The sequence below is a fragment of the Protomyctophum parallelum genome, assembly GCF_964188405.1.
Source record: "Protomyctophum parallelum genome assembly, chromosome: 6".
NCBI lineage: Eukaryota > Metazoa > Chordata > Actinopteri > Myctophiformes > Myctophidae > Protomyctophum > Protomyctophum parallelum.
In genome coordinates this window covers 16,105,339-16,125,731 of record NC_139701.1, presented here as the reverse complement: position 1 = coordinate 16,125,731, position 20,393 = coordinate 16,105,339, and the positions used below count along the sequence as shown (strand labels likewise).

The 20,393-nt window shown below is 39.6% G+C and overlaps 1 protein-coding gene across 1 annotated transcript; it reads left to right on the top strand.

Annotated features, from left to right (window-relative positions):
• Nucleotides 1-7,914: 7,914 nt before the first annotated feature.
• Nucleotides 7,915-11,498, top strand: LOC310859871 (5-hydroxytryptamine receptor 3A-like; the record flags this gene model as incomplete). The annotated part of the gene is made up of 4 exons (XM_083766638.1): nucleotides 7,915-8,007; nucleotides 8,572-8,782; nucleotides 10,213-10,422; nucleotides 11,203-11,498. 4 exons carry the CDS (start codon nucleotides 7,915-7,917, stop codon nucleotides 11,496-11,498), a joined length of 810 nt encoding a protein of 269 aa, XP_083622764.1.
• Between the last annotated feature and the right edge of the window lie 8,895 nt (nucleotides 11,499-20,393).

Sequence of the window (20,393 nt, the reverse complement as noted above, 5' to 3'; positions counted from 1 at the left end):
TAATGTTCTGTAAAGAAAAAAAAGGCTGACACTATTATGCAAAGACATTTGCCATATGTTATCCAAGTAATCCAATTGTCCCCAATGAAAACGTATATAGGCCTTATTATATTTATCTTTTTAATTAGTTAACTGGTTTAAAACTAAATGATGCTGCCTATTGCCTTAAAAGAGACCCTCATCCTAATTATTTTAAATATTCCACAAAGTTATCCAATTATCTAATTACGAGGACCAAGAAAAGTCTTTGTCTTTTTAGTGTGGTTGTCTCCAAATCACATATTCCAAGACTAGAAGATCCAGTATTCTAAAGAAAAAAGTGAGCTCCTTTTTATAGTGCAATGAACCCAAAAAGTCACGACATTTCAATACTAACAGCGTCGTTGTTTAAAGTGTCGATGGATCACACAGGTAACATCATAAATTGGATAAGATGGATAAGATTTTCTTTTGTCTTTTCTATCCAAGATAGAGCATATTCAAGCTAGCAAGGGAATTTACAATTGCTCAAATATTTAGACTTAAAGCTGCAATATATAACTTTCCTCTTCTACCCCGGATTTGAACAGTTTGCTCTGCAAATGCTGTTTTTTTTTTTTTTTTTACCATGACACATGAGTGTATGCTTGCTCAGGGGATAAATTGAACATCTTCCAGAAATCCAGATCCTGTTTCATAGGTGAGACGGGTCATTTGACACAATCTTCTAAATATCTCAAAGCAGGGAGACAAAATGTAACCGCCCCAAAAAGGTATATACTAACACAAAGTTACGTACCACTTTAAATTAGTTTTAGTTTTAGACCAGTGACATTTTTCAAGGTTGAACCACCACAGAACAGTGAGTTGATACGTATACGGTATGCTCATATAGTTGTTGTTTAATGTGTACTCAATGTTTTAGTGCCAGCTGCTGACAGCCAAGCATTCTCAGGTTCTGTTCATCTTCATCTCACTGCTCACACTTGGTAAGTGAAGTTTCCCAGATTTCCTTTGTTGTTGCTATAATACGGATCACATAATGGGCAAACGATTGGTTCAGCAACTGGTACCGATCGATGCATAGTTTGGGATACAAATATAGACGATCACGGTGGAAAGTAACTAAGTACATTCACTCAAGTACTGTAATATTGTACTTTGTACTTATTTACAATTATTTGAAAACTTTAGTTACTGCGGTTACTTTGTAGATTTTGATTACTATTACAAAACATACAGTAACAATCCAGCCCTATTTGGATATTTAAAAATAGCCAATCTTCAAGCTCACAACGTGTCGCACTGTGATGTGTTGTGAGCTTGTAGATCTATTTCCAAAATAATTTCATAAATTGTATACACTGTATGATACCTTGTGAAACGAGATGTTCTGCATAATGACGAGTAGTCATATATTTTGATGGAAATACTTTGGATTATCTGACTTTTCACCTTGCTGGGTCATACCAAAGACTATAAAAATGGCTGGGAATGTGCTTGTACGTCTAGCCGCCTCATGCTACAGAAACAGGTGCTCCTGCCACGGCTTGGCAAGGCTTTATTTATCTCTTTCATGTTCAGAAACGGTGTTTGGCGACCGAGTTTAGTCCATGTTTGACACGGTTGTTCCCAATTAAGTAGCAAGGTTGCCCACTTTAGTGGTCCAGGTTGGTCAGCGGCCTTATAATCCCTAGAGAAGATAATGTGGCAGCTGACCAATCCGTGGAAGCTGACCATCTATGTTATCACTTTCCTAATAAATAATGTGATAAATACATTGTGTCCTGTCAGGATTCTATCCAGCATCAACATTTAGCCAGAATCCATAACATAGAGAAAAATGTGTAGTTACTAACATCATCTTCAAACTTATTTGTCCCAAAACTAAGATCGTCTACTGTAGCAGCTCACTCAACTGGTAGGCTATGCTAACAAAGTGTCCCTTTTCCTCCATAGCTCCATGCAACGCTACCATGTTGAACTGTTCTCGGCCTGAACTCCCTGCTCTCCTAGAGGCTCTTGGTCCAGTTTTCGACCTGAACTCCATAAGACCTGTCGTGCACATGTCTACCCCAACCAATGTCAGCATTGGCTTCACCCTTTATGCCATTCTTGGAGTGGTAAGATTTTTATTATTATTATTTTGGGGGTGTCACAGCCTGAAGAGATTGGGGGCCCTTGTCATGGACGACTGATGGCACAGAGTAGCACTAGCCACATTAGATCATGTTGTTCCCGTATGAATCCTCACATCTACATGGGAACTTGATGTGATGAATCTATTTAATTCTACTTTTTCCAGAATGAAAAGGCCCAAGTGCTGACAACATATATCTGGCAAGAATTAGTAAGTACTCAATCAATTAAAAAACGTCTGATGTATGCATGCTGACACAACAATTTTACATGTTCAGCAGTCACCCGAACTCTTAGAATTAAGCACAAACCACAAAATGTTGCATACAATTTTTTTTATTTACATGATGTGTAGTATTCTGGAAGTTTCCCCTAGGTGATACAAAAAAAAGGTATTAAAGGAGAAAAAAGTAAGCTAGCCGCTAGACTCAATTCACTTTCAGACGAGGTGGACAATCGTGATTTGGCCTTTTACCCAAATACAGTGTTAATGGAGACAGCCAAAATAGACCACGCATTAACATGTATGCAATTGTATTTTGTTTTAGATGTGGAAAAATGAGTTTGTAAGCTGGGATGCAGATGAGTGTGGAAGTAAAACTATTACCCTGCCAAGATCAAAGCTTTGGAGGTCAGACGTGGTGATCAATGAATTGTAAGTTTAATCTAATGTGAGTTATTTTGGCCTATAGGCTATGGTACATATACATACAGCTCATGTAGGGCAGCATCAGTCAAAATCAAAACCTAGCCCTAGATTTGTATTCTGTAAGCATTATCTCCTAACCAATTCAAATGTCAGCACTGCTGCAGGTTTTAAAAACACACGTTGAACAGACTGCAACCTTTTTGACTGACTGACTGATTGATTGAATACTGTATTAGTCAGAAAGAACCTGGCTCTGCCTCTACACCAAACTACTACTAAAAAGTAGTTATTTTTGTACATGAACTATTAACCCAGGATCCCTATTCTTTGGGGAACATTAGCCAAAAATAGCAGATCTGTATGTTAATATAGTTGTCAGTTAATATAACTTCACACAAGTGATTGTATTATTATTGCGCTTGCCGAAGGCAAGTTATTGGTCTTTCTGTTCTCTCCCCTGATGGGACGATGATTATGTCCTCCTCCTCTGATTTTAAAACTACCCCAGGAATCCGTTCAGGGCATTCCCTTTGTAAGAGTCCACAGAATGGGCAGGAAGGGGTTAAATAAAACGCGCCCCATCATCGCTCGTTTTGAACACTTCAAACAGAAGGATCTTGTGAAATCCCGATGGAAGCTTCTTAAAGGTACTAACTTCTGGATGAACGACCAATTCCCGACAGAGATTAATGACAGGAGACGGAAGCTAACTCCCATCCTCAAAGAATATAGAGCCAAAGAGCACAAAGCCGTCATAGCGGTGGACAGGCTATATATTGATGGACAGCTGTTCAAGGATTCAGAGATCACTCCATGGCTGTTCTAATCTGCTGTGTATGATGATCTATGAAATTAAACAGTCATACAGATTATGAATTTACACCTGTCAAGGAAGGGATTGCATATGGCCCATGTTAATATCAATAGTTTGGTGAACAAAATGAATGATATATCAAATGTTGTACAGGGAAATGATCTGCATGTGCTAGCCATTACTGAGACTCATCTTGATGAAACTATAACAGATGGACAAATTGATCTTAAAGGATACAATGTTATTAGGCGGGACAGAAATAGGAATGGGGGAGGAGTTGCCCTATATTTACAAGAGCACTTGCTGTTTAAGGTGAGGGAGGATCTGTGTGTGAATGGACTAGAGATCCTATGGATCCAAGTTCACCTACCCTTTCAACAACCAACATTAATTGGATGTGTTTATAGACCCCCAAAATCAAACATCCTGTATATGGACAAAATCTTGGAAAGCATTGATTTGGCTCTGGAAGAAAGGTTTGATTTATACTGTCTTGGTGATTTTAACTTGGACTGGAAACATACTAACTCTGATGTACCGGTAAATAAGATTAGGTTTGAACAATTTATTGAAAGTAGCAATTTATCGCAAATGGTACAAGATATCACACGATCCTCAATAAATAGGTATGGGCATAGAACGGAAAGTACTATTGACCTGATACTGTGTAATGTGCCGAAAAAATGCTCAAAGGCAAAATCTACTCCTGTATCCTGGACAGATCATAATATTGTGAGCATCACAAAACATACTAAGGTGCCAAAAAGGCCACCTAGAGTGACTATAAGGCGTAGCCTTAAACATTTTAAACTGGAGGACTACAGAAGAAATCTGGGCATTGTTCCATGGTATCTGGTGTATCTTGAGAATGATCTAGAATCTAGATGATGCTGTCGATTGTTTTAATAAGCTGCTAACTGAGGTCGTTGACCATCATGCCCCTATAAGGAAAAGTACAATCAAAGCTAAACCATCCCCCTGGATTGATCAACAATTAAGAGAAGCAATGTCTCAGAGGGATGAGGCAAAAGCCACTGCATCCAGGTCATGTCTGGTTTCTGACCTTATGCTATACAGGAAATGCAGAAACTTTGTTGTAAAAATTAAATCGTCAGAAAAAATCACTTTATTATAAAGTAGCATTTGAGAAATGTAAAAGTGACCCAAAACAGACATGGAACACAATAAATGGTTTGCTGGGTAGATCAAACAATACAAATCCTGTTAGTGTGGAGGTTGATGGAATGATCAAGACAAAACCAATAGACCTTGCCAATCATTTTGCTGACCATTATGAAAGCAAGGTAAACAATCTCAGGTCCAATATGCATGTAAATGCCTCAAACGAAGAACTGGTGGGAAATATAGATGCACAGATTATGCAGGGGAAAGAATGCAGTTTTGTTTTACCACCAGACATATCTTTTGTCGAAATTGAGAAAATGTTGTTGTTGCTCCCTGAAAACAAATCTCCAGGGCATGACCTCATTGATAATAAATTACTAAAATATGCTGCCCCATTTATCGCTAGACCTGTGAAATACCTATTTGATATCTCTCTGCAACAAGGCAAGTTTCCGACAACATGGAAGCATGCAAAAATTTGCCCTATTCCTAAGGATAGTAAATCCGCTTTTACTGCCCCAAATAGCCGACCAATCAGCCTACTTTCCTCTCTAAGTAAAATCCTGGAGAAAGTAGTTAGTGATTATATATGGAAATACATGGAAACAAATAACCTATTAACTCATGCCCAACATGCATACCGTAAAAACCATTCCACTGAAACAGCTCTCATTGAGATGACGGATACCTGGCTGAATGCTCTCGACCAAGGTAAACTTGCATCCATTTTACTTTTAGATTTCACTGCCGCTTTCGATCTGATTGATCACACAATTCTTTAAAAAAAATTAAATCATTATGGCTTCAGTCAGAATTCTATCAATTGGATGAAATCCTATCTGTATGGCAGAAAGCAGTCTGTATATGTCAACGGCTCATTTTCCTCATCTCGTTCTACTTCCTGTGGAATTCCACAGGGGAGTTGTCTTGGTCCTCTATTATATATCATATACACAAATGATCTTCCATTAGTACTAACCAACTCAAATGCACACATGTTCGCTGACGACACAACCATCACTGCAGTAGCTGAATCACAAACTCAGTTGCATGAGCACCTGGCGAATTATTTTAAACACGTTGTTAAATGGGTTGAGAACAACAAATTAGTACTGAACACTAATAAAACTAAGAATATGGTCATATGCACCAACAGAAAAAGGAATAGGTTAGGGCCATGGAACTTATCTTATGGAGGGATACAGATAAATGAGGTCACAGAAGTCAAACTACTAGGAATTAAAATACAAAACAATTTATCATGGACAGCTCATACCACAGATATCTCCAAAAAGGTAATGAAAATGGCAGGAATGGTTGGGCGAATTACAGGGCTTTTATCTGAAGAGACGTTGAGGTTAATATCCAGTAGTCTGATTTATAGTCACGTTAACTATTGCTGTGCAGTATGGGGCAATGCAACTCAGACAGATATGAGAAAACTACAGATCACACTAAACAAGGCAGCTAGAATGGTCTTAAGATGTGGGTATGAAATTGACACGGGTGAACTGCATAACAGAATGGGATGGCCCACAGCACTTGAATGCATACGAAAACAGTCTCTTGCATTGATTTCTAAAATAAAAACATCTAATAAACCAGTAAACATAAAGAATAAATTAACATTAGTTCGAGATAAACATCAGGTCAACACAAGATCAAGACACAAAGATATTTATGTTCTACCAAAAATAAAAACTAGTATGGGAGGCCGATCTTTTATTTCTAGGGCAGTTAAATTATGGAACTCGTCACTATAGCTGAGATTGATTTTATTGATGCACTATCATGCTGTGATTTTGTTTTTTTGTTCTAGTTTCTGTGTTGGTACCAATCTTCCGCCGTAGCCTGAAAACCCACCTTTTCAGACTCCATCATGGCCCATAGCACTTACCCTAACCCCTTAGATAGCATTTATGTTGGCTTAGATAGCATTTTATACAGACTTATAGCATGTTATGTAGACAGCACTATAATTGTATTGTATTTAGTCATAGCACGCCATAGTACATATGTATAGCATAGTAGTAAATATGTATAGTTTATATGTATAGTGTATGTATAGTTTCATTATATAGATATTCCACTGTTACTTTCTTAGCTTACGCATGTTTCATGATAAATACTTTTATGTGATGTATTCCCATGCTTTTGTTCTTGCTTAAATGTAAGTCGCTCTGGATTAAGAGCGTCTGCTAAATGCCTAAATTGTAAATTGTAAATTGTTGGTATGCGGTCAGGTTTTCAGCTGGCTCAGGGAAGAGGACGGCCATGCATAGTCCACCATAGATAGGTGAATGAACTGTGTCTGTCTGTGGGCAGGCTTATGCTGTGCCTGTGTGTGCGTGAGTGTGTGCGGCTGTATGAGTTGAGGATTAGAGGTATAGGTATTTTTATTATGTTGTAACATTTAACTCACTGTCGTTTAGCATCAGTGTAATTTGAAATGTAATTTTGTAATGAAATGTACTATTTTATAATGTATTGTGTTATGTTTTAATTTATTTCTGGACTCTTGGAAGATTAGCCGAAAGGCTAAAAGAGATCCAAATCAAAATCAAAATCTGATTGGAGAATAACTCCACTTTTTCTGTAATAATTGCCCTCATATGATGGACAATATGGTGACATCACAATAGGCCTATGTGTATATGTTCCTGCCCTCTTCTGACTGTACAATAATATTCCTATAACCACAGTCACAATTCCTATAATCATCAATGCTGAATTTGTCTTCCTTTCAGCATGGAGGAGAATTCGGCTCCATATATTCCATATATGGTCATGTTCCACGATGGCATAGTTCATGACTCTCAGCCATTCAAAGTGGTCAGTTCTTGTAACCTCAACGTCTACAACTTCCCCTTTGACGTCCAGAACTGCACTTTCACCTACAACTCCTACATTCACCGCAGTAAGTGTTAAATTGTCCATAGTATACTAACTGCCCCTGGAGATCAGGCTTGCTGAGTCTGTCCCCCATGTTTTAAATCTCTCCTTAAAACCCACTTAAACTATATTCATGTGAACAACACAGTTTATTTTCATGTGAACGACACAGTTTATTTGATTTCAACCAAGTCTTTACATAGTTTAGAGAGAATATGGATTAAATTCATGTTTTCTTTCAGTATCTGCCATTCAGTTGAAACTGGCCTGGACTATAGAGGAAATTCAGGAGCATTCTCTGCATGTGCTTGCGACCATGGGGGAGTGGCAACTGGAGGACATCACCGTAGAGAAGCCACTGATTAGAGGCACCGATGACAGAGACCCGTTTGATGTGCTCTACTTCTACGTATGTATTTCATATTGCAGTATTGAAATTGCAAAACTTTTCCGTTTAGCTCTGGTCTCATCATCCATCAGCCTATAGTCTCCACATGGGCCATAGCCGTATAGGAGGGTTCAGGGAAAACATGTGCATGCATGTTTGGTCCAACGTAGGCTACTAACAGTCAGACACCCTACCCAAAACCCTAAACCTTGAGCCATGGGTTCGTTTTAACCTGCCACTCATATCGGGAGCCACGGGTGAATTTAACCACGCCACGGGTTAGTTGTAACTAACCACGCATGTCAGGAGCAACAGTGTTGTCGGACTAATGCCTGTCGGACTGTTGGTATATATAATCAACGTATGCACCCCCTTTGTGACATTTTTACTTTTGGTTCCTTAAAATGTTGAGGATTTAGCAATATAATGTCCAAACTGGAGGCCATTATCTGTTGGTATAGCATTTTTCTATACCTACTGTATACAGTACGTTTTGGGTAATTCACATAATTTCTCAAAGTGTGTCCACTGTCCTCTTGTATAGATGGATAATTTGACTGGCCTCTGTAACATCTCTCCATTCAGATCCGGGTGCGGCGCAGGGCTACTCTCTACGTGGTGAACCTCATCATTCCCAGCTGTTTCCTCATCACAGTGGACCTCTTCAGCTTCCTGCTTCCTCCTCAGAGCTCCGACCGTTCCTCCTTCAAGATGACCCTCATCCTGGGCTACACCGTCTTCCTGCTCATGATGAACGACCTGCTGCCCACCACTGGAAACGGCATTCCTCTCATAAGTCAGTATTATTATCCAACAAGTAATTTGAGATGATTTGATTAATCAACTCAACCATTCAAAAAATGATGACTATTTGTACACCGTTGCTACTGTTGGGTCGCTTGTTGGCAATCCTGGAATTTATACTTGCACCTCCTCAATTGCACTTATAGCATCTGGTTGACCCCTAACATGAAAGAAAACATGGACATTCTGGTCAATGTAATAAGGGTAGTTAGTTAATAGTTATTAACCAGCACTTAAAAGACACTAAACTCAGGTGATTTTCATAATGTTGCTGATGTCTTCTGAGGTGGGTGGGTCCTAGTATACCTTCCATATCACTTTTTTAAGTGGTGCAACCACTTCTACATCCAGCAATGTCCGTATCCGTCATGAGCACGAGTGGTGTGCGCATGTGTGAAATTGGAACGAGAGAAGTATGTGACATGGCTGCCACCTGCTGGACGCAAACGATACAGAGAAGAAATTAGAACGATACAGAGAACCAATAGACGGGAGTTGCACCACTTGGTTCACACTGGTGTGATCTTTTCCTACAGGGTGAATTTCGCCAGGGTTTAGTGATAAAGTGTAAAAAACACCTCATCTTGTTTCTCTCTCTTTGTTTCAGGGAGGGGAGGGCTCCCTCCTGTGTGTTTCAGCGGAGTCTTGTGTGTAATATGAGTGTGACTGAGTGTCTGTCGTTCAGATTTCTATCTCCTTTTTTCTTCATACTCAAACAAGAAAACTCACGGATTGTATCGTCCCTCGGCGAGCGGTTATTTCTTTATCATGATGATCAACACCGGTCAGATGGAACATTGCAAATGCGCTGTGTTGTGTTACGAGAGTTGGGCAGGCTCGGCAGCAACACTAACCGCCTCACAACAGTCTTTCCACCTCGGAGGAAAAACAGGCGAACTCGGCTAGCCGAGTTGGAGCGATACACAGCGTCTGACATAAAACCGCTCCTAATTAGGCTTTCTGTTCAAGAAGAATACGTTACTACAAAAGCATACATATCTCCAGAATGGAAGATGGTAAAAATTGGAGTGGACAACTTACGCTTTCTTTTGAGGTATGCTGTGTGATTCTCGCTGTAAGAGAACATTTACTGTTGGCCTAGGAAAAGGTTGGTCGTTAATGCTATCATCGTAGCAGTGAGGGGCATGCAGTTAATCAGAATCGTTAGCACGCTTTGTGTTAAACGTTGCTGTGGGGCTCAACCATTATATACACAGAGTATACGTTGGGGTCCGTATATATACAGACTTTGAAATTAACGTCCTCCAGCTGGGGGGTATATATATACAGTATATACGGACATGACGGAGAAAGCATTAAAGAAGAGGACCTAAAATTGCCATGCATGTTGTACTTTAATATATTTTGATGAGATTTATTTTCTTCAGTGTCCTAGCCTCTCTTCTATCCTCCTCTTCCCAGATGTGTTCTTCTGTCTGTGCATGGCTCTGATGGTGGCCAGCCTACTAGAGACCATCCTCATCACCAAGCTCCTGTACTCGGGTGGGAACTTGTCTCCGGTCCCCCGCTGGGTCCAGGTGTTTGTGCTACACATCCTGGGCTCTCTAGTAGGCCTTCCTCCTAAGCCTAGAGGGCAAGGAGGCACGGTCATCCCAAATCCTGCAGCACAAGGTAGTAATTTATACCGCACGACTGTGACACACACATATACTGTACGTTGCTGTTGGGCGGGAAACCACCTAACTCCATTTTTTGTTTTGCATAAATCAATTCAGTGCTATTGAACACCCTTTGGCTTTATGTCCGTGTGTTGGTTAAAATCAAATATTGAACCAATGAAAAGTATTAAACGCTTCTGACAAAACCTCTAAACTCCATTTGATACTCAAACTGTCTGCTAAAGCAACTAACTCTTAAACACCACCTCTCCCCCTGCATGCAAGTAATTGACAAATAATGTAACATGTACGACCCTGTCATATAAGCCTATATTATTGTATGACTATGAGCTACTCGTATTGTCACAACTCATTTGTCTGTCTACTGATGCATGTATGCTTGTATTTGGAAAAGTTAATGTTGCAATTGTGTCATATCAGTCATACAGAGTAGCTATACATTATTGTGCCACAGTAGACACACAAAGATATAGTGCATATAGTATAGTGCAAAGGAAGACCTAATTATTTTGTATGTTGTTGTTTTCTGGCGGTGTTTACTACAGAATGAGAACAACAATGGGATTTGGAATTATTTGCAATATTTTATATATATTTTTGCCAATAAGCAAATAATTTCTATTTTGGTATTTTGTGTCATAGGCTACTGTATTTATTTGTGTTCAGTTGGTACTGTATATTACAGAAGATCTTTGTGCAAATTAACATCAACTGTCCATGCGTGCTCTTTACACTGCCATAATAATGTGTTGCTCTGCTCTCCTCAAAATAGATGCAAAAGCCTGCCCTCTGGTGGCAGTGGAGGGCAAGGCTGATGAGCAAGCCACAGAGGCTGAGGGGCCAGAGGTAGAGGATAAGGCCCTGGAGCAGCTGAGGAGTCTGGGTAAAGACCTCCAGGCCATCCGCCTCCAGGTGGAGCAGCAGCTGACAGGGAACCAGAGCTCTGAGGAGTGGCTCCAGGTGGGTTTCATCATTGACCGCCTGCTCTTCATCTTCTACATCATCTTCATATCAGTCAGCTTCATCACCATCATTGGTGTCTGGGTGATGTCATACAAAAAGTTTTAAGCTCATGTATATGACATATTGTTTTTGGCTAGCTGTAAAAGAGTGCTATTGCTCAGAATCTTGCCTGGGTAAATAAAGGTAAAAAATAGGGGGAACATGATATCAAATGTCAATTGAAGGAAGTGCTTAATGCATGCATTTTAACACTATAATGTTGACAGAGAAAGAACTTGGCTTAGCTTCAATATTGTCAATTTGTCCTTGTCGATTATATATATATGGTAGAGCAACTGAAATAGCACTACTGATGGGATGTTCAGTTCTAAGTTTGCAATTTTGCTGAATTTAGTAACTCAATTTGTTTTGTGATTATTTCTCAAATCTACACAAAGTATGATGGCTTATTACTATCTAACCCGCACTTAGCCAAAACACTTGAACTGAGCCAGTTTTCATTTAGGCTTTGTCATTGTGAATTATTAATTATTATTGTTAAATTCTGTATGTCAGCCCATGTCTGGTGAAAACCTACAGTAAAAAGGCGTTTCTGGAAATCTCGGTCACAGCCTGCTCCTCAGCTTTTGGACTATGTATTTTTCAAATTGGACATGTATTTCTTGCTGATAGTGTTGTAGCTATATATCAGGATATCGGAATCAGTTTTATTGTCACTTCCACAATACACACTGGGCATTACAGGGGAGCAAAATACCGTTCTCCACAACTCGTGGTGCTTCACATTAAAAAACAATACACAGTAAAAAAGAGGCAAAGCCTTTTAAAATCATTAAAACTATAGTGTTGCCTCCCACAATCTCAAAATACCTCCGTCATACAGTGCAAAGGAAGTAAATTTATCTTATATTTCTTATCAAATTATTTGAAGCATATATATATATATATATATATATAATTATACGGGAAGTAAACCGGATATAGCATGTCTTTCTTTTTTGGTCTTGGCAATTAATGTCACCTGCCCCGACAATCCCAGTGTTGATTGTACTATGACTTCCACATGTGTCTAGACAGATCGCTGTGACTGGCGCCTTTAAGCCGTTTTTGTTTTTGGGAGTGCCTGTCTCGTCCTCTTTTCTTTTAGCCGTTTGCTGTCAGCTTTGCCACCCGGTCGGTGTGTCATGAGGATTGGAGAATAAAGTATAGGCTACTTCTGAAATTTGTGTTGAGTCCGATCAAGTTACTTATACGGTGTAATTTATGAAGACGTACAGTATCACAACACTGGCTTTGAAGATAGCTATTTTAATGTTCACGTGCTAATGTAACTTTCATGAAATGACAGCCATGCTGTCAGACTATTTGAGATAATCCAATTTTAATTCTTCACATTGCTCATGTTTATTAACTAATCAACACATTCATCGTTAATTGATCGATTATTTCAGTTGAAACACAGGCAGCAAGTATAGTATCTATAAGTTCATATAAGTATTGCATACAAGTGCTATATGTGCCATCAGGAATTGCTGAGTGCTGGGGATATTATTGTCAATAAAAACAAAACACATTTTGTAGTAGCAGATCTAAGCTTAGCTCTAAGCTCAAAAGCTTGTAGAGCTGCTATTAGTTGCTTTTGTATGACAATGTGTAGTACATGATGAAGAGGGGCATTAATTTATGAAAATTAATGGCGCTATAACAGGCCAATGTGAAAAGGGTGTGATATATTCCTCAGCCTAGTAGGAAAGTGGGTAAAAAATGTCACAAATTGTACTCCAATCCAGCAAACTTTGAAAGCCAATGTTAGCCAATTAGGATGTAATATGAGATATCGGACAGATTCGTCTTGAGCACATGACTATAGAGATATTGTGTAACGATTTGCGGGATTTTTGGACAGAATCTGGAAGAGTAATATAAAAATATGTTTTACAAAAGTCGGCCTCCTGGTGTCGCCTAAACAGTCAGATGTGAAATATGCAGGTCAAAGGTTTTTCCTTTGGGGAGTGTGCATGCAACGTTTCACGTAGATCGGTTATAGCCTCAGGTTGGCTATAACAGGCCGTTGGGGAAACATTGGGGCAGAGGTTCGTCATTGGCATCCAGGGAGTGTGTGTGCAACGTTTGGCATCGACCGGGTTAACGGAGATTGGCTGTACACGGACGGACAGAACACACAGACAAAATATACTGTACTCTCCCCATGCCTTCGGCTGATGGAGACAACAATGCAGCCTTCTGCGTCTCCATGTCTACCCTCAGTCGCTCCGCCCTGTATGTTTAGAGTGTTTTGTGTCTGTCTGTAGGTGTGAGCAGGACAATGTGCTGTATACCTAACAGACCTGTCATATACCCTTTACACTACCACCCGCTCCTGTGGCACAAGACAAACACAAATCTACATCCTTGTTTGATTTTCTTTAATCAACAATCCCTGGTCTCCAAGGAACATAAATACATCAGCATTATGGAGCTGGATTGCATTTTTTCAATGTGTCATGCAACTGATTAAAGGCATAATGAATGATGGCTTTCAGATCAGGGACTTCGTAAAACAAGACGATTCCAGATTAGATCTGCTATTTTAGTAAAAACAGTATAACATAGGACCAGTAAGACTCCCTGAGGGCGAGAAGCGACCTAGGTTGCGTGCACGCATCTGCCTGGGTGACGGCAGACTGCTGGGCAAGCGCTGGCACTTTGGCATGGGGGGTCAGATCAACATGGAATGAATGCTGTACTGGCCATATATGGAGCGTGTCTTGAGTGATATTATGGAGATCTGTAATTTAAAAAATATATATATTTCTTCACATTTTGCTTGGTTCCCTTGTTTCTAGTATTAGTCGGCATTTGGCTGCCCCCAGAGAGATGATAACTTATCTGCTACTTTAGTGTGTAGGCATATAGTGGAGTGTAAAGAGTATTATCAAAATTAGGCGTCAAAATAGGCATCAATATCGTTTGTCAGCATCACTACAAAGCACGTCCTCACTACGGTATGTCATATCAGGGCGGAACTCCCATATCTGGAGATCTAAGGGTGGCAGCGGGAGTTCTAAGGGTGGCAGCGGGGGCAGTGTCTTGAGTGTACAGAGTTTGATGAGGCCAGATGAGGTCAGATCAACATACTCATTACCATGGGGACCACCTGGCTGGAACCCCCCCTCAAGGACCCCTAGGGCCGGGGACGGGTCCCCGGACCCCACTTTGAGAACCATTCCTCTCATGTCATCTTTCTGTATCTCCCCAGGCTCTAATCACCACGTAATCATACCTCCCTCAGATGGACGTTTTTTCATTCTATTATGCTTTTAGATGCATATTATTATTATATGCTTTCTATGTCTTTTAACAACCTCTTTATGCTTCACATACTGCACTTTGTGCATGAAATGTGCAAACAATGTTGCCTTCTTGCCTCGGATGGTTTGTCCGCATAGCCTACATACAGACAGTCATGACAGCCAGGAATTTTGGTCTGTTGACCTACATTTAACACCCAAGGCCTGCAAGTCGTTCCAAGAAGCTCGTTGTGCAATCCAAATAGTATTTACATACTTGTACATTCACATTGAACGGGAAATTACCCTGAAGTCAAAAAAGTGTGTTCATCTGAAAATAATGACCTTTGCTTTGGAGATACATGTTTGTCTGTCTGTCTGTCTTTTCGGGGCATTTTCAATTTAATTGGCTTAACTGTATAGGCATATTTATCCATGTTTTGTTCACTGGGCCAAAATAAATAATGAACTAACGAGTCACAAACGGTACACTATTGATTTGAGGATAATTGTAAACTTACCACGCTGATGATTTCGGGATTCTAATTCAAAAGCATCTAAAGTAGCAGATCTGCAGTACTACTGTAGCTCAATACACTCTGCGACTTTTGATGATGTAGTGTGATCAAGCTGGACGGTAATTTACAAAAAACCCACACAGAGGGTTATAGGGTTATATAAGAGATAAGAGGTCTGATAAGAGATAAGAGGTCTGTCATATACAACATGTGTCTGATGAGTTCATCAGAGGCCATGATATGATCTGTAGTGTCAACTGTATTTTCAACCAGCTCTACAGGAACTCATTTTAATGTCAACTCAACTGATGGAGTGAGACATTGACTGGCTGATGGTGACATTGACTGGTGTGTGTGTGTGTGTGTGTGTGTGTGTGTGTGTGTGTGTGTGTGTGTGTGTGTGTGTGTGTGTGTGTGTGTGTGAGTGATTTTAAATATATAAGCCTAACGGTAAAAGGGCAAATATATATAAAACCTTTTTTTTCTCCACTCATTAATTTACTGTACTAGACCTGTGAAAAAGTTAATACATGCATTTGAATAGCCTCTGATATGAGTAGGTTTAGCTTTAGGGTTATAGTTTATTATTTTTATATTTCATGTAAAACAAAATTGTATCACACATCCACATTCCACAGCTAAATACAATAAAATGCACAATAAAAATACAAACAGATTAGCTCAATACTTAGTTCAATGGTTTCATGTTTAATTGTTAAAATAACAATTAAACATGAAACCATTGAGCTAATCATGTAAATACGTTTCAAATACATTAGTGTAACATTAGTTAACACATTTTATACCTAAGTTTGCAATTACTTTATAATTACAATTATGCTGCAGTTTATTTTAACATTTTAAAATGCAGCTCATTTAACAATTCAAACAGGTGCCCCTGTGACGTTTGTTTCCTAAGGGCTTAGTTGTTAGTGTCTCTGTACTGAGAGATGACAGACAGGTTGATGGTTTACCTAGGCTACAGTATCTCCACCCATCCCTTATGCCTTACTATTCCCAATAGTTTTTAAATGTATGACACGTCATTTGAAAGCTTAAAAGAAAGGACAAGAATAGAAAAATGACTGAGCCCTATACTTGTGGACTCAAAACACCAGCTGTTCACGTGATGAGGTGAGTCTATTTTTTAAACATTGATTGATTGAAATATTTATTAACTGTTCGCAGAATTACAGTACATTTCCAGCACAACTCAATACAAAGACTGTTAACTGTGAGTGGACGACCCAATAAAGCATTACACTTGTTTACAAGAGGGTCCACCTTGTTCAATTCATCAAAACATTTAGAGACGTACAAATAGACACTTCTATATACTGTAGCCAAAGAACAGAACAGGAATTCATCATAAAGGAGGTAAAAAGTTAAAAGAAACACATACAGTGAGGGGGAAAAGGGAATTGCAGCCGTCCGTAGGTGCCCTTTGAGAGCGGTTTAGAAGGAGTCAAGGGATTCACATGTCTTAATGACTGTTGGTAGGGCGTTCCACATTTTGGTGGCATAGGAGCGAAAATAATTTGGTCCCTTGTTTGTGCCGAATCTGGGTTGTACATGGTTTGTTGCACTCCCTCTGTTGTTGTGGGTGTGGACTTCGTTAACATTAAGGAAGTATTTAGACAGGTACATGGGTATCTTGGTGGTGTATCGAATCTTGTGGACCAGACCCATTGCAAGATTCTGTACTCTGTCGTCTACCCTAAGCCATTCCAGCCTGTCAAAGTGGGCAGGGGTGAGGTGGGTTTGGGGGGTGAGGCCAAGTAGGAGCCTGCCCTGCCCTCCAAGTCTGGAGCCTTGTTTTAAGGGCCTTTGAGGTGCTGTAAAAGGTTTCTTTTAAAACATACTTTTCTTTTTTTTTAAGATATTTTTGGGGCTTTTTGTCTAAATCGATTCGCAGTAAGTCGACAGGAAACGGGGAGCGATCTCCATCTCTCTCCCCGTTTCCTGTCGACTTACTGTGAATCTAGACACGCAGCATAGTTTGTCGGGTCGCGGCTCGTACATGTGACACGCTGAGGTGCCTGAACCGCTAGGCCGGCCCAGGCCAAAACATAGTTTATACATAGTTTATACTTGTATATGTATGTCTATCAACTGCTCCTTTCCATGTGACCGATGTGACCGTGTGTCCACCGGGGCGGACCTCTGTGACTCTGTCTCCTTTTCCTATGAATGATTTACCCCTCCCTACCCCACTCGATGCCAAATTCTGATTATCTAAGGGATTGTACTATCTAGTCCTATAAGCTCAACTCTCAATATGGGTTTGATTTGAATGTAAAAAGGCACTGGCACTGGTCCTTATTGTGTACAGTGAGATGCCATATTATCTCAAATGACCTATCTGATGACAAGGACATCCATAGTATAGTGCCAGAAGCTATATTCTCCAGTGAACATGCTGTGTGCAAATTTAACGTCATGTGTTCAGTATCGCTGTCATTTGACCAACCCTATACCCAATTCTGTCACGTTCTCCCATGGACTGCGGAAACGTTGTTATGTTGCTGTTTTTTTGCTGGGTCTGAAATAAAGATTGAATTGAATTGAATGGAATATAATCGAATGAATGGAAATCTTTCCCAGACACCAGAGATGACGGATCTAAGGAATACTGTCGAATTGGTGTTCAGCTGTGTCATGCTGCTCCATGGTAAGAACATCTGCAATGAATGTTAAACAATGTACAGTTTGGAACCTGCATGGTTCCAAACCTTCTCAGTTTCCACATTTTGGCCCTGGCTATTTATGCTATTCAGGTGAAATGACAAAATGATTACTGTAGTTATGTGGTGTTATGTGGTGTCCTCAGCTCAACACAATGAAATGCCCCCAACTGAAAAACTGAAAATCATTGTAGGATTCTGTACAGTATTACAGGTGAATAAAGCAATATCTCTCCCCATTACGACCAACACGGGGGCTCCACAAGGGAGCGGGATTTCACCTGTATTGTTCACGCTGTACACAAGCGACTGTAGGAGTGAGTTAGACAACACCTGTATTGTTAAATTTGCAGACGACACAGCTATTGTTGGTCTGATTGAGGATGATGAGATAAGCTATCGAGGAACAGTGGACGAGTTTGCCGGTTGGTGCAGGAGTAACTTCCTTCAGCTGAATATCAAAAAAACTAAGGAGGTCATATTTGACCTTAGGACTGGTGCCCATGCACACCAGGAAATAGTCATTGGTGGGGATGGGTAGTGATTGTGGAGGAATTACAAGTACTTGGGTACAACGATTGTTTCCAAGCTGACATGGAATTCCACCACTCAATCCATCTATAAGAAAGGTCAGCAGAGGCTGCATTTTATGTGCAGACTGAGACAGTATAACGTGGAAAAAAATGTTATGGCACTTTTTCATCGATCCTTTGTGGAGAGTGCATTGACATTTTGTTTTGTTTCATGGTATGGCTCATTATCATTGGTTTATATTAAGAACAAACTCCATAAAATCATCAACGTGTCCAGCAAGATAGCTGGTGTACGATTTGAGAGTATGACCTCAATGTATTAGACCCGGGTACTCAGGAAGGGGAAAGCTATTACTAGGGACAATACACACCCGTTACACAGCCAATACCATTATTGGTATTAACGGAGCTCTCATGCCAATTCACTGAAATATTCTTATTTCCATTTTTAAATATATTATACTTATACTTAATACATTATTACTGTAAAGACGAAAAAGAAGTGGGGAGAAGGCCCTCTCTTTTCATCAAAGGAGCTTAGCTTCCGTGCTCCAGACTGTAGCGTAGCCTATGACTGGAAGCATTTGAAAGTTGTGGGTGGCAATGCAGTCGATCTGGCCACGCGATACAGTCTGTCAGCTTGCTGATACTTCTGTTCTGTCATTTCCACTAATGATTATTTAGTCTTTGAAATATAAACACACAGAAAAGAAAAATATCCCCACTGTCTCAGTGCCATATAGCAGTGTTTCTCAAATATATAGTCTGTGGCCTGGGTCTGTAGGTACACAGAGGTAGCCTACTTGAGAAAAAATGGAAAACGGAAACATTTACTTGGCTGTATGTTGATAAAACATTGACAAATGCATGTTGTGGACGTGCTGCTCTGTAAAGGTTTAAACCAAATAAATGATAAAGATTTTGACTACCACAACTGTTTCTGAATAGAAAACAATAGGCTCTACTTACTTTTATTTTCAACATATTGACATAAAAACTGGACTTTTGATGTCCGTATTTTCTAATCAAAATGTTGTTGTCGATTAAAGAGGGTATTTTGATTTAGCAATCAGGAAAAGGCAGTACTGAAGGCCAAAAGGTTTTCAAGAATTCATGCCTGATACTGCATGTACATAATACACATATAATTAACTCACTGTTTCCCCATACATTCAGGTTGGGCAGCAGCAATGAACTGTAGCAGTCCAACTCCTGAGTCATTGTTCAAGGCCCTGGAGGTGAATGTATTTAGTAAGAATCGCATACGTCCTGTGAAAAACTTCTCAACACCAACAAACGTTACCGTTTCTTTTACCATAGTGGGAATTCTAGGAGTGGTGAGTACACTTCTTTTCCCCCCCTTTTCATTTCTGTACATAAAATAAAAACATATATATATATTTTTTTTTATTGAACATACAATACACAATACATACACAATACAATAATGTAATATGACTCAATGTAATATTTTTCTAAAGTTTTTCTCTGTACTAAACATTTAAATTATTGTCTCATCTCTAGGATGAAAAATCCCAGACATTGACAACCTTCCTTTGGCAAATGCTCGTAAGTCCTTTCAAGAATTTTTTTGTCTTTGTATAATATTTTTTGCATTAAATTCGTATTTTTTAAGTGGATCTCAGGATCCGGATGGGACTTCATATGTGGCTAGTGTGGAATCATCGTTGAACGTCAGTCGTCTATATGATGATGATGACATATACTGGATCTGACATTTATAATAACTCCAAATCTGTTCAAGGTTTCAGACGGATCAGCGTGCCAATTGCCTTCCATTATGACATTAAAGTTAAAGGCAAAGTATATGTAACACTTCGCCCTTTGTGTGCGTGTGTGGTATGTAACACACACACACACGTGCATGTATACATGCACGCACGCACGCACGTTATCCTTTAATCTCTTAAAGGACAACTTTAGTTTTTTTCAACCAAGGCTCTTGTTTTAGGTT